This window comes from Etheostoma spectabile, chromosome 9 (assembly GCF_008692095.1).
Source record: "Etheostoma spectabile isolate EspeVRDwgs_2016 chromosome 9, UIUC_Espe_1.0, whole genome shotgun sequence".
NCBI lineage: Eukaryota > Metazoa > Chordata > Actinopteri > Perciformes > Percidae > Etheostoma > Etheostoma spectabile.
The window spans coordinates 33899973-33914979 of NC_045741.1; the positions used below are offsets into that span (position 1 = coordinate 33899973).

The 15007-nt window shown below is 39.4% G+C and overlaps 2 protein-coding genes across 5 annotated transcripts in view; one reads left to right on the forward strand and one right to left on the reverse strand.

Moving 5' to 3' along the window:
- Nucleotides 1-388, forward strand: part of ccl44 (chemokine (C-C motif) ligand 44) — a 4092-nt gene extending 3704 nt beyond the window's left edge. For both annotated transcript variants that reach the window (XM_032525233.1, XM_032525234.1), the window contains exon 5: nucleotides 1-388. This exon is cut by the window's left edge and continues 636 nt beyond it. The gene's annotated coding sequence lies outside the window, so the exon portion shown is untranslated.
- Nucleotides 389-1254: 866 nt separating this feature from the next.
- slc1a6 (solute carrier family 1 member 6) lies at nucleotides 1255-13679 on the reverse strand. 3 transcript variants are annotated; one of them, XM_032525211.1, is made up of 12 exons: nucleotides 13285-13679; nucleotides 13077-13152; nucleotides 7559-7825; nucleotides 7305-7442; nucleotides 7006-7213; nucleotides 6540-6582; nucleotides 6147-6275; nucleotides 5734-5918; nucleotides 5134-5367; nucleotides 4573-4767; nucleotides 3175-3309; nucleotides 1255-2902 (listed from the first exon to the last, which is right to left on the reverse strand). In XM_032525211.1, the coding sequence occupies exons 3-12, from the start codon at nucleotides 7779-7781 to the stop codon at nucleotides 2704-2706; spliced, it is 1689 nt and encodes a 562-aa protein (XP_032381102.1). In that variant the 5' UTR covers nucleotides 7782-7825; nucleotides 13077-13152; nucleotides 13285-13679; the 3' UTR covers nucleotides 1255-2703. The 3 variants fall into 3 exon arrangements, 2 of the variants coding, with proteins under 2 accessions (XP_032381102.1, XP_032381101.1); XR_004333362.1 differs by lacking the exons at nucleotides 13077-13152; nucleotides 13285-13679 and adding an exon at nucleotides 10039-10162 and having other exon boundaries at nucleotides 3057-3309; XM_032525210.1 differs by lacking the exons at nucleotides 13077-13152; nucleotides 13285-13679 and adding an exon at nucleotides 10039-10162.
- Nucleotides 13680-15007: the final 1328 nt, after the last annotated feature.

Below are 15007 nucleotides of genomic sequence, written 5' to 3' on the forward strand. Positions count from 1 at the left end.
ACTTCCTGTGTATCATGAGCAAATGTGTAAAGAGCAAATGTTCCTAATGTTGATGAGATGTTTTCTACTCTTTAAATTGAATGTTTGTGCTATAAACTCAGCATGAAACCCGAGTCAATCTGTTAGTAATGAGGCCCTCAGGCATCTACCCGAAATTTAAATATCTACGCATTTGCAGTTTATATTTGTCTATTTCACCAATGGTCCGTCACTAAACTATGCCAAAGTATTCATGATTCAATTCACCACATGGCAAGGCTGTTTAAACTTAGAGGGCTCAATTGTGGGTAAAGCACACATGTATTGTATTGTAGAAAAATGCACTGTATGTTAAAACACAGTATCTCAAGTGAACTATTTTATAAATTAATCTGAAGTAATAACCAAAGCTGCCTCACTGTCTTTTTCTAAGTATCTTGTGTGCGACTGTGTGTCTTATTCACTGCAAAACACATTCTATTTAGCCAGATAGCTAAGGCAGATAGGGACGATTCAATGAGTGAAGATACAAATAAGCACTGGCAGACGAAGGTAAGCTAGGAGGTATAAAGCAAATAAACATGGCCACAAAGACATGTCACAATCTGACAACTGACTGGGAGAAGGGACAGCAAGGCTGATGAGTAAATGGTAGGTGTAGACACTCAGGTGAGAAGAATTAGGTGCAGGGCAGATGGGTGGGATCTGGACTAAAAACAGTCTGAAGGCATCTGGTGGAGAGGTAAAGAATAACACTGGAGGGGTCTGGGTGGGAATGTGTCTTAAGACAAGGACAGAGAGGCAAAATGTGAAGGAATCCACACAGTTGAGGTAGACCTGTAAAACTAAAGACAATCCCATCCGACTTAGCAGTACTTTGTGTTTAGTGCTAACTAGGCATCATAAGCATGCTAACCATCTAATTTTAAAACAATGAGCATGGTACACATAGTCAATTTTCATATATGTATAGTATACTGTATATTATGTATGCATTGTCCCTGTAAGCAATTTAGCATATTGGTCGATCGATGCTGATGTTAGCAATAGGCTCAAAGTACTGCAGCCACACAGAGCTGCTAGCATGGCTGTAGATTGTAGTTTAACAACGGTTGTTAGGAACCAACACATTCTCTAGTTGTATATTATTATTATTATAAACTTGTTTTATCTCATCCTAAATCTGACCCCTGATTGTCTCTAATGAGAGCAGCTTCTGGACAGGAGAATATCCTCCACCAGGGGTAGCCACAAACACAACAATGAGAAACACAGTTCAATTCCTGAGCCATTTATTTGTCACATTTTTTCATAAGCTGTCCATCAAAAATGTTGAGCTTTATACTGAAGTAACATCAAGCCTTAAAACTAAAGTCAGACTTCGTAATGGGCATAAACGTGACACAAAATAATTTAAAGAGCTTTAAATGGTATATCATATTTAACTCATACACTACACCTTCCTCTAAAACAATCAACACCAAAAAGCATAAAGCAACTGTACATTAAATTACTCAAATCATTCACAAACTTTCTTCACAGTACCTTTTCACAAAACAAATCAATCGTTAGCTTGCAATATAGTATCCCAGTCAAAATATAACAACATTAAAATGCAGAAAAGGCAGCCAGGCAGGTGTACTGATGCACATTGTTGTAACTCACAACAAATAGTTCTCTAATGGTTGTTTATACTTCATAAACCAGTAATCTAAAAACATTTTAGAAAAAATGAAACAAAAATTGTTCTCATTCTCTTGTTTGATATTTCTTTCTACTAAGATAACTAAGAAGAGAGTATAACTGCAGATATTCCGGTAAAGTCTTTTACCTATAATGCAAAAACAATAAAACAAAAGAAATAGAGGAAATACACACCAATATAATATTCATAAGAAATCACAGAGTGAAAAACATTCTACCAAGTCACTTGAAATATAGCAACTTCAAAATAATAAGTAGCACATATTCTTCTTCACACCACCCTCCAGTGTTAGTACAAGTAACAGTCAAGTACATTCAAAGTTGCACAAATAAATTGTGCAAGCAAACTCAAATAACATACAAATATTCTAAAGAATTATGTATTTACATCCTGCTGATGTACTCCATTGAGTATTTCTGTGTGTGGTCCTCCATATCTTAGAGGTAGTTGTAATGAAAAGAAAAATAAATAATATGTATTAAGTGTTAAGTCATGCAACAGAAAAATGCCAGATTTACTTGTTAAGAGTTTAAAATCAGTCGCTTTACTTTTTATTCATGAATGTGGTGTTTCGAATACACAGTGAAGTTCCCTCACTGTGTATTCGAACACTGATGCTGGTAAGGAGTTTATGCTGCTTTGACTTTATGGATCATTAATTATACAAATCCTAAAAACATGAAGAAGCATTTAAAAATTACTTTCAACTATCTTTGACATTGAACGTGCCTGACATTATATTAAAACAGTTATCAAACAGAAATATTACCCCAAATAATTGGTATTCCAGCCAAAAAACAGATTGTGGGTATTAGATGTGTAATGGCTGTATTGTTTTTATATTTCCTTGTTTCCCAGAGAAAGATGTGAATTGTCATCTGCAACTGCAAAAATGATTCCAAGAACTGGCTGAGTTGACAATGAACTATGAACCAAAACTGTCCCTGCACCATTGCAAGCCAACCCTCTAGCTAGAATGCTTCTGGTACATGAAGCCCTTAAGGGTGTAGCTCTTGTCTTCACATTGTGGTCTCATTGTTGTGGTGGTTGAGTGTATCGTTTTCCTGACAGATAAGCTGGTAGGGCTTCTCATTCTCCTCGATAACCGAGTTGCGCACCTCAGCATCTTGACTCTGCAGCTCTCCACGGGAAAGGTGCTCCACGATGCCAGCCCCGAGCGAGTCACCCAGCACGTTGGTGGTGGTCCGCAAGCGGTCCCTGGGCAGAGAGAATCAGATGAGATGTACAGAGACAAACAAACTGGGACATCTTGTTGTCTATCTGCTGTACAAACACTCATAGCTTAAAATGTACAAATGTGCCTCTAAACACAGGCTTTCCAATCTGCCACTCTGCATTATGCATCAATAACCTTTGTAGTGGTGGGACCTCTCGGCTCTCTGAAGCTTTACAATGACATTTAGGCTAGCAGACCCACAGAACAGTACACAGACCAATCCCCATCAAGCTGACATTTAGTGCAAACTCACAAGAACCAATCCACAGCAATGATCAGTGTTATGTCCTCTGTGGGCAGTCCCACCGATGTCAATACGATCACCATGGTAACCAGGCCAGCCTGAGGGATGCCTGCTGCTCCTATGCTGGCAGCCGTTGCTGTGATACTGAGTGGGCGGTGGGAGGGATGGAGACGAGAGTGAAGACATTTTATAAAAGGGAAACAAACAAACAGCACATGTTCACTCCTTGTGGGAGTTGGAGAGTCTTAAAAGCACAAGGAATTATATTAAACTATGTAAATTATCTACAAGCTGGTCACACAGTTATTTTTCTATGAAGTGTAGAAAGTTCTGCACATGTTGTCAAAGTGGATTATACCATAGAGTAGTTTTAGTAGGATATGGTGACTATATGTAAGAAGATGTATATTTACTCACCAGAATGCTCTGTTAATGAAAAGGCTGTCTAAGTGAATCATGGTGTAAATAAACTATGATCACATGTTGATCCTCTAGAGTGAGGTGGTAATAAAGATGAAGCAGAGAATTCATGTGGAAGAACATGTATGTACAAAAACTGTGCAGTAAGGGCAAATGAAAGGTGTAATTAGACTGCATGAGTCCTAATACATCATTTAATTGTGTTGGGTTCTCTAGCCAGAATTTGTCTTAGTTAACATACTCAACAAAATTATAAACGCAACACTTTGTTTTAGCCCCCATTTTTTCATTAGCTGATCTCAAAGATCTAAGACTTTTTCTATTTACACAAAATGCTTATTTCTCTCAAATATCACAAAAAACAGTCTGTAAAAAAAAGAGAAGTATTAGGATATTGGCAGGCCACTCTAAAATGTGCAGTTTTATTACACAGCGTGATTGAGGGAGCGTGCAATTGGAATGCTGACTGCAGGAATGCCCACCAGAGTTGTTGCCCTTGAATTGAATGTTTATTTCTCTACCATAAGCCGTCTCAAAAGGTGTTTCAGTGAATTTGGCAGTACATCCAAATGACCTCACAACCACAGACCACGTGTAACCACACCAGCTCAGGACCTTCACATACAGCATCTTCACCTCCAAGATTGTCTGAGACCAGCCACCCGGACAGCTGCTGATTTGTGAACAATGTTTGAGAGAAATAAGCCTTTTGTGTACATAAATTTAAGTCTTAGATCTTTGAGTTCAGATCATGAAAAATGGGAGCAAAAACTGTTGCATTCATAATTTTGTTCATTGTACTTCTATATCTACTTAAAAACAACAGGATTTTTTTCAGCCAAAACGATAGTTTTCTTCAAAGTATTCTCTATTAAATGGTAATGCTGTAGCTAGAGCAGTGAGCAGGATTAGACATTTGGGGCCCCATGCCTCCACCATCTACAGTGTTTTGGTCTATGGTGTAAACCAAAACTAAAGTAGGGTTACCTGATGGTAAGAATCTGCCCAAAGTTTAGGTCCATGTCATTGACTTGGGCAATAAAGATGGCTGCCACAGCCTCGTAGAGGGCAGTGCCATCCATGTTAATGGTGGCACCCACAGGGAGGATAAAACGTGTCACTCGTTTATCCACACGGTTGTTCTCCTCCAGACAGCGGAAAGTGATGGGCAGGGTGGCAGAGCTGCAGTATGTAGGGAGAGAGAGACGTGGCGTCACGATTTGGAACCACTCAGACACACAAAACAATATAATATAATACACAGTATCGTACCAATGTTTATGTCATTGAGGTCCTGTTATACTATAGGTAATAATACAACTTTCTTTTTGTATCTGAAAGTGTAACCCTGTAGTTACCAACTGTTGATTGAGTCAGAATCTATAGTACAGAATCTAAACTATAATATGACATGGTCTAGTTATATTGGCTATTTTCTGATACTGTATGTATTCCTCCAATCAACGACACATAAAACACCCTTAAACACAGTGGATGGGACACAAACATTGAGGTCATGGACTGAGCGGGACAGAGGATGAGATTCACCTAGATGAAGTTCCCAGAGCAGTGATGAGCGCCTGCAGCAGGCCACCAATGAAGCTGTAGGGATTCCTCCTGGTCACTAGGAAGTAGAGCAGTGGCAGGACAACGAGGCCATGGATGAGGAGACCCACAATGACCGACACGGTGTACATCCCCAGCTGGCCGCCCACCTCTGCCAGATTCTTCATCTCCACGATCTTTCCCGCAATCAGGAACAGTATTCCAACAGGAGCATACCTGACAGGTGAGATGATTGTGTAAGAGAATGATAGAGAATACATATGTTAAGCTACTAAAGTGAGATTCTGTAACTAACTTCGGCCATAAGAGCTATACAACTGCTTAATACATGTATGTGAATCTACAGCTTACAACTACAGTTTATCATTTGCTGTAATTGTTACACACCATCTTTAGTAAAAAAAACATACTCTACAAATATACAAATATGCTTTCATATTGAGTTTTAAGCTCTCAAACAACCAGTTTCCCATTTAATTTATAAAGAGATAATTTCAATATGTCTTAAAAACAAGGAATTTAAACTGCAATTCAAACTTCTATACCAAAATCAAGAGCTTCTGGAGGTGTGGCTTTACTGACCAGATGATGATGGACACCAGCCTCATGATGGCTTCATTCAGGCAGTCAAAGAAGTCCCTGAGGGCCTGGCCCTGCTGCTTCATGTTGCCAATGACCAGACCGAAGCACATGGAGAAAACCACTAAACCCAGAGCGTTCACTCCACTGGAGGACCCGGACACAGGGACAGTCTCCTCCACCGTCTCCTGTTGTAAAAAGTATGTGTAAAGAAACATTACGTTTTATATATTACCTTCTGCTGAAGTGTTTTACATAGAAAAGTAAGATGTTGTAAAAAGCAGAATGCCCTGGGTTAACGGAGCATTAATGAGTGGATATGGACAGATTGGACAGAACTATTGTTGTTCCCACTTAGAGCTGTGTTGTTTCCCCCAGATGAGATGTCTGCCACTGCCACTGCAACTGCCACCCACCTGTATGGTGTGCAGCACCCTGCTGAGGTTTACGTTCAGGTTAGACTCTGTCACGTTTAGAGAGTCAGTGAGGTTCACGGCCACTGTGACGTTCCTTGTGTGCACAGTCTTCTTGTACACAGTTTTATACTGCAAGAGAGAACATGGGAATTAAATATTGCATTCATCGTGTGTGGGTTTTTAAGTTTCTGACAGTGAAATGTAAAGCAATAACTGTGATTTCACAGTTAAAAAATTTGTTTTTTTGTCTTTGAAGTACACTGTTTGTAGCTGGTTAAGATGGGAGTTTTGTTATAATAAGAAATGTATGTGTTTACTGTTTCTAAAAATGAAAATATTTTCCATGAAATAATGATACATTATTATGTTACTAATAGGAAAGGACAGCCTCACCTGCTTGAAACAAGCCTCTACCAGATTGGGGGGAAACATGTTCCTGAGATAAAAAAATGCAAAAAAATATTATATTTGTGTGCTTGTTTCAATAAAACATAACCGCATGTATCACAGCAGGTTGTCAATTTTGTTATCCTACAATATGTTGATTAATAACCATGTTAGAATTGGGTGAATGGATGTGTGCGTTTCCCATTTTTGTAGATGTCTAAATGTCCTCATAACTACTTAAAAGTGACAGTTTTCAAGGGACAGTTAAATAAAGCATTTTGAGGGAAATACACTTGTTAATTTTCTGGCTGAGAGTTACATGAGAAGATTTATACCATTCTCGATATGAGAATTGTTGTTGATCTTCTCATCTGACTCTGCATTTCCCAAAATGTGAAACTACTATTTTAAATGTGAAAGATGATACAAGATGGTTACCTTCATGTGTTAGGTAGGGTTTCTAAGCTTTTACCTGATGAGATCCAAGAAAGCATCAGCAGCCTGAACCGGCTCTATGTTTCCACTGTTGGCCACAGGACTGTCCCTGCTGCCTTTCCCCGGCCGGATGATCATCACGATGACAATACCAATGAACACGGCAATCAGGGTGGTCACCATGTAGTAGACAACTGCACGCATGCCCATCTTACCTGACGCTTTGCTGTCCAAGGAGGAAATACCTGAGACAGAGGAAATTAATTTGAGAATGTAATCAGCTTGCTACAAGTTTACATTTTCTCATCTATGTGTTCATGCATGTGAAAATCCAACCTGTGACCAGACTGGAGACGATGAGAGGCAGCACCAGCATCTGTAGCATTCTCATTAGTAGCTCTCCTGGAAAGGCAAAGTACTTGATCTCCCTCAGGGACAGGTTGTGGGGGCGCAGAGCAAAGCCCAGGATTACACCTGAATACATTTGCACATACACACACAAGCACAAATGTACATGAAGTCAAAATTAATCCAAGTGACTGCACAGAAAATAGAGTTTAACCTCCACTTGGGTTTTCCCCTTCCCTCACCCAGAGCCACAGCGGCGACAGTGAACAGAACAAACAAGTTCCTCTTGAGGAAGCCTCTGATGCTGTCCCGACTGATGGAGCTCATCTTCTCCTTCATGCTGCTGGCTCTCCTCTCCATGGCCCTGCGTAGGCGTCTCCTCAAGTCTCCTCTCTCTGGAAGGGGGGTTTTGTCCAGGTCCTCGTTTAGGAAAAGACTAGCACTGTTGGGGGGCTTCTCATTCATAATCAACTCCAGCACCTGGTCCAGGAGGCAGGTCTCGTGGGAAACTGGGCAGGGAGAGCACATCAGAGAGAGAAATAATCGGTCACATATGAAGTTTTTTCTCAAGTGCAATTTTTGGCATGGTGGAGTATGCTTTAAATGGATATGAAGAATGTCCACACACATCGATAGTGTCCAACAGGCAGAAAGCATCCACTCCCAAACCAAAAACAGATGATGGAAAATTGCTAAGTGTAAACAGGAGGGAGAATCAGCATCCAGGGCTGTGTTTGAAGGGTTTAACCTATTGTTTAAGATTGCAAATTGAAACCAAGCCAAGCCAAGCAGTGACACAATATTTAGAGTTAAAGTGAAGCTGATGTTGTAAAACATGTAAGCCTGCAGGTCAAGTGCCTATATTATGAAAAAAACACTTTTTTCTGGGATTTTGGGAGTTATTTGGGAGTCTCTGGTACTTCCACATGCATACAAACTTGGAAAAAAAACTATGCATGCTGTTTTGAGTGAGATACAGGTTTCTGAATGTCCTCTGCCTTCACTCTATAGCACAATGATATTAAATGTTAAATAATGCATCTTTCCTAACGTGGTAAGGTAACAATGAGCTACAAACACATTTTTATCAATACAAGCTGTCCTCCAACCTGGAGAAATAAGATTGATCTCTAGTAGCAGCCGGCGGTGCTTAGACGTATTACCTACAACACTACAAAGAAAATCTATTAATTTATGTTTTAACAGTTAGTGATACAGTACAACTAGGAGGACACAAGTTATAATTAAGGTAAAAATATGTATAGGATATTTTTTCTATTTAAAATAAAACCGTGCGCATGGATTCACAATTCATAATTAAACCGTGAGCATGGATTATGAATCCGTGCGCAGTTTATTAAACCGTGAGCACAGATTATTATGAATTAGTTAGTTTAGTTTTTTTCTCAGTTGACCCCAGGGGGAATCCGTAGGATCTGCCGCAATATGTGGTGTGTCTCAAATCGCGCACTTCTGTACTGTACAAAACTGTCCACGTGATACAAGCATTCCGTGATCGCGCACAGGCCCCACCCCTCCCCCACGCAGTTGCTAGTAGCGAAGGAGGACACAGAGGATTACAAAAACATTAACTCTTCAGATGAGGTAATTATCTTCACTCAAGTATCTGAGCGCAAAAGTCCCCAGACGACACAAACTTCTGATAACAGCCGTACTGAAAAATTCAGAGAGAGTTGTGTGGAGCTGATAGTCTTTATTAGCTTTGTAGCAACTCATTTGGTAATGGCTTGAATGTAACAAACGTTTCATAATATCAAAAAGTTACACACAAAAGCTTTAATATTGAACATTCAAGTGTCATCGCCCCATGGCCATGGTCGCTGCCTACCATGATCCTAAGCCAGCCAGGTAAACAACTGTGAGCTGAATGCCATTTTTAAATATTTAATTTGTTTTAGTAATGAACAGAAACACTGCCAGAATTCTTCATTTTAAATACCAGATTCTTATTTCATTCACATCCTGAATGAACAGCTGCAATTGTAACTGTATTACATTGTTTTATTGTGTTTTTTTATGTCACTATGTCACATTTGAGCAGATGTGTCGCCAGTGCCATGCCAAAGAATCAACATCTAGTCTAAAGCCACCAACTCTGGCTCAAACTGCTCAGTCCTGGTTAGTTTACAGCCAGCGCTCTTCTGTCTGACAACCCAAACATCCACCAATAAATGAGGACATCACCAGTGATAAACATTAAGCTAACAGCAAGGAAATGAGGGTCTGTAACAGTAAGGGAAAGAACCAATAACCCTGAGATGGATATACAGATAACAACAACATATATTGCTATTACATCTATAACCACTCCAGCACTAAACACTGGCAAATATTTCAATATTGAACTCTGTGTCATTCAGCTGGTAAGGCAGAGTACATTTCACACCTTGACAGAAAGCCTCTGACATGTTAAAATATACTAGGACACAGGGAGCACATATCAAGCTGTTACGTACACATTTTGAAAACTGAAAAATAAAGCATTTTTTCACTGATTTCATAAAACAAGAATTGTTCCTGCATGTGAGGGTGCACCTCATATGCTACCATAGAGGTACAATAATCTCAAAAATCTTTCAATAAAGTTGCAAATGTTCTGTCCTGGTAAATTCAAATATCCCGTATTCTCCACATGATCACACAAAATATAGAGGTAGAAGAAGCTTTGCAAACTTCAATAAACTGCTTGCTGGTTACTCACCACTCATGGTGTCAAACAGTCCGATCAAAGTCAGGTAACACTCTCAACTGTAGAGTCACAACGGTGTGTGTGAGAGTGTCCGGAGCTGAGCGGCACAATGACAGGGTGTCTCACTGCTCTGCTGTCATAAGCAGACAGACATGAAAAGGCCTCTCATATGGCCTGACCTTCTCTCACACACACACACATACACACACAAATGCATGCACACACACACTCTCACGCATGCATGCACACACGCGCGCGCACACACACACACACACACACACACACACACACACACACACACACACACACACACACACACACACACACACACACACACACACACACACAGTGGAACAGCCAACCTTTTGCAGTCCATAACAAGTCCATCTAAGTCAAATCCAGCCATCTAGTTTCTGTCCCCAATACGTCTTTACACCTTCAGCAAAGTTTCTTTACACTCCTGATCTACTTCCCTAAAAACTTTGCACAGAAACCTCATGTGATAGTACACCAAACATTATTTTGTACAACATAAAATCAAGATGTACACATCAAAACATCGAAATCAAATTCTTTGGATTTTAAGTGACACCAATTTTACAAATGAAAATCAGTTTACTTCACGAAGAGTACAACTCTGCATGCATAATATCTCTGAACACAAGTTGTAGGATTTAGCATTTTCGGAGTTTGATCCACATTTGGAACTAAAGGTTGATATATAGTTGTGCAATAAGGGGTTGGGGTACACACATATCCATGTACTAAGGCTTAGACCTTACCGCAGCATCCCAGGATCGAGTCTGACCTACGGCCCTTTGCTGCATGTCATCCCCCCTCTCTCCCCCCTTTTCTATCGTCAGCTGTCCTCTCAAACAAAGGCCCCAAAAAAACAGAAAAAAAGATACATGCACATGCTCCGAAGCTAACGTGTGCCTTTTTTCTTTTTTTTTCAACATACACCAACAAAACTCCTACAGTAACACAACAACTTGTTTCTTATACAGACATTTATTCCAACAATTCCAAAAAGCAAGAAGCTAAATAAGCAAACAAACAATACAAAAATACACATACAACAAATACACACAAAATCCAAATAAATAGAGGGGTTTCAAGTGTCCTTCCTCAAAAATGTAGCTACAGGTTAGAGTGATACCACTGGGGGACTGCAACAACTGTGATTGGCTGATTATGTATTAAGCCAATCACAACAAGTTTCTGATGGCGATGGAGATTGTTGAAACTGAAGACAGCATTAAGGAAGACTTAAAAGTCACCGAGTGGCGTTACATGAAGGAGCTGAGAAAGGTTCAACTTTATGCAAACTATACCCTCTGATGCATGGTAGTGACAAGGCATGAGTGACTGAATGATCCAGATATGGAAATCCCATGTTTTGCCATCCAGGATCAGGCAATCTATGTTACTTTTGTTCCAGTTTTTCAAAGAAAATTGATTTGGATCACCTTTATCCAGATAACAACTTTGCAAGATTACAAAATCCAGATTACCAGGGCCCAGTTTTTCGAAAGTATTCCAGTGGGATTTTGGATCACGGATTGGATCAAATCTTGGATTTCAAAATATCCACAATGTATTTGTTAATGTCTATTTGTAGTGGCTCAGATGAGGGGTCATAAAAGAAATTATGAAAGGAAGTGGATGTTTATGTTATTTTTGGGTTTTGTCTCAAAACAAGAAACACTTACAGTGACCCCATGCTGGCTCTTCTACCTGTTCTTTACATAGCCGGTACCCAACATTGTGATATGTTGTCCTATTAAGAGCACTGGTAGTCCGGATTTGGTAATCTTGAAAAGTGTGTATCTGGATCAGGGTGATCCAGTCCAATTTTGCTTTGAAAAAAAAGTAAAACAAATTACCTGATCCTGAATAGCAAAAAATGGGATTTCCAAATCTGGATCATTTTGATCATCATTAAATGTTTTGAACAACTGGCCCTTCGAGATAATTAGACTTGTTTGGAAGCACAGAGACGTTTTCTTTTATTATTGTATCACTACTCATAGGGAGTTAGGGGTGGGGGAAAATATTGATTCAGCATAGTATCGCAATATTTTCAGTGGGAATATCTGTATCGATACACAGGCGCCAAGTATTGCTCTTTTATTATATATGGGTTGGTCAGTTTGTCTGCTTGACAATCTCATTTTGCAGCAATAAAATTGAAGTGAGATGAACAAACAGAAATGTAGCTTCTTAGATGAAACAGATGTTGACAAAGTTTCCTTAAGGGGACATCATTTGAAATTGGGAAAATTAGAAGTTGGAAGAAAGGTTATAAATTGCAATATATTGTAGAATATTGCAATATTGTGGAATAAGCATCATGAGGCGTCTGGTGATTCCCACCTCTATAAGGAGTATCAACAAAAACAGCAACACACAGACTGTGTAAGTAAGCAAATCCAAATATCCGAAAGCACAACGGCACATCAATAGAATTGTAATTTAGATTATTAAGCTGCATCATGGTATAGTTTTTGTCTCAAAAGCTGTAAATGTGCTTTAAGTGGATGGAAGAATACCTAATTGTCAGGGGCAATGAAATCCCACTTCTTTATGATAACGTTAACAAAGTACTGAGACTTCAATAAGAGAAACAATGAAATACAACAAAAGAAACACATCCCTCAGAAAATTAGTCGGCTGTCCTATCAGACGTGAGCACAAAATGTACATTTCGTCAGTGCTAAACCCGCCTGCAAGCTGCAGGTCATTGGAGGAAAAAGGGAGATGTGTGAACACAAGTCCTGATATCTCAGGCACCACTGCATTGATTTTGACCATTCAAATGTAAATCTCTATCTCACAAATTCCCCAACTTTATGGAAGCGCAACACTAAATTGCTGGAATATCGCTTTAATTTGAAGTCAGTTGAGCATCAGTATGCATCACAAAGATCTGAATTTCATGATGGATGGATGGGGTAAATGCATGATTTCTTTCTTGTTACCCTCTTTTGAAAATGCAAGAGCTACATGAAACTTGCTGCAAAAGAATAAAAGAAGATAAAGCCAGATACCCTGTTTTCTGCCTTCAGTTGTGTCAAGCCGTCATCAGATCCTTCCGTCTTCACCTGGTTGTCCTCCCTTAAGAAGCTGTTAAAACAGGGATTCAAACTTCACAATCTCAGACACAACTTTCACTCAAACAGTGTCAGACCTATCTATAAAGTGATCACTTATTAGACGGCTACAAACACGACAAATTACAAATAAAATCTCACACACCTCTGGCTGTCCAAGACGCTCCTCACACACTCATGTGGGTGCCTCTCTCTCTTTCTGTATCTCCACCACGCAGCCGATAATGAACTAGTGGTGCCCACACACTGTATCTCATCTCATCAATTTCACTGTATCTCCCGTTTTACTATCAAGCGGCATGTGCGCGTCCATGGAGCCTCCGGCGGAGAGGAGCGCCTTGCAATTCTGCGTGGGAGGAGGAGAGGTTAAGGATCCTTCATGAGAGAAAAAAATAATAGAGATGAACCACCTGCTGCCCGTCCACAACAATGAAGCCTGTGTAACTAACTGCTTTCTTAATGAATTTCATAATTAGAAAAGCAACTATATGATCACGTAATTAATAGGCTTCACATACCATCAGTTTATTGAACACTGACTTTGGGTCCTGAAGGAGCCTGCAGCCTGCTCACTGCTCCGAATCTCTCTGGGGAACTCGGGTATTTTTAACCCTTTGGCACCCAGCTGCCCAGCTTTCCATTCTAACACCTACTCATTATGTTCACGTTCACAAACGTTGCATTAATATGCACGACGCCTACCACAATCTGAAAAAAGCTGCACCAAATGCGTTTTTCTCTTCTTCACATATTCAAACTGTCTGTCATGAAAAGGAACTTATTCAGTGCAGGTTACAGGTAGCAGCGGTGTGCACAAACATCTTTAGTGTCATTATAAAAAGTCAGAAGCAATGTGCTTGTGGGTTTACGGAGGTGAGGGAACACGTATACGTTTTTATACATTTTGAAAGAAAAAATAAAACATGCCAATATTTTTGCATTATCTTGTTCCAAGCTTCAGAGCAGATGAGATTGAACCACACGTTCCATAGAAAGTCTCAGAACTTTAAAATGACATTGCTGTGCTGAGATTATAAGCCACAATGGACGAGAAGTCTTTAAAGTGCTCAGAAAAAAAGAAATGAATCTTATAATTCAAAGATAAATAGACCACTCCACGTGCTAAACACGAGATGGTTAAGTCAACGTCATGGCTCTGTTTGATGCAGACACTTTGTAAAACCTTTGAGTTGCAATTTCTTTTTTTTTAAAGCACACATGGAAATATTTGAAATGTCCATTCTATTATAAATGTAGCCAAACATATTTTTGGAACTAAAAGTTCTTTGGGTTTGCACAATTTGCCATAGTTAATGAAAAATAAAAAGTATCACACTTTCATTAACAAAATAAAAAACACACAGATAACCTCTGCATGCCTGCACATTCACTGCAAACATTCACCAAGCTATTATTGCACCTAACATGCAGATGAATCTGAGGCTGTGGACATCCCTCTGGTTCCAATCTGGTGGAGGACCAAAGTGATAGGAGCAGATTGCATCGCCATGGCAACACAATTATGCTGCCACAACGTGGGCGGCAGGGATCATGTATGATCCATGGTTAGATAGTGTGATTATTCACCAGCCTGTAGGAAATAACATTTTTCTCATATTATCTTTTAGCACGCAGAAATTACATTCTTTTCTAGTTCAACACATCAACAATTTTGTTTAAATTATTTTAATGTGATTTTTTGCATTGTAGGCTATATATAAATGGTTTGATATGTGTCTGAATGAATACATTAACTAGATTTAAATAGATTCAGGTCAGAGTAATGAAACTCGTTTTTAGGACCATGGTAACAAAATTATGAAGAGTAAATTTGTAAATGCGGATTCAATTATAGCACACAGTACCTC

Bases quoted from the DNA above. Each gene is read 5' to 3' on its own strand.
- slc1a6 (XM_032525210.1), bottom strand. The intron at 6,583-7,005 runs GTAAAAGCTTAG...TTTTTATCTCAG, and splicing joins GCTTTCTTGGATCTCATCAG to GAACATGTTTCCCCCCAATC. The intron at 5,919-6,146 runs GTGGGTGGCAGT...TTTTTACAACAG, and splicing joins GGGTGCTGCACACCATACAG to GAGACGGTGGAGGAGACTGT.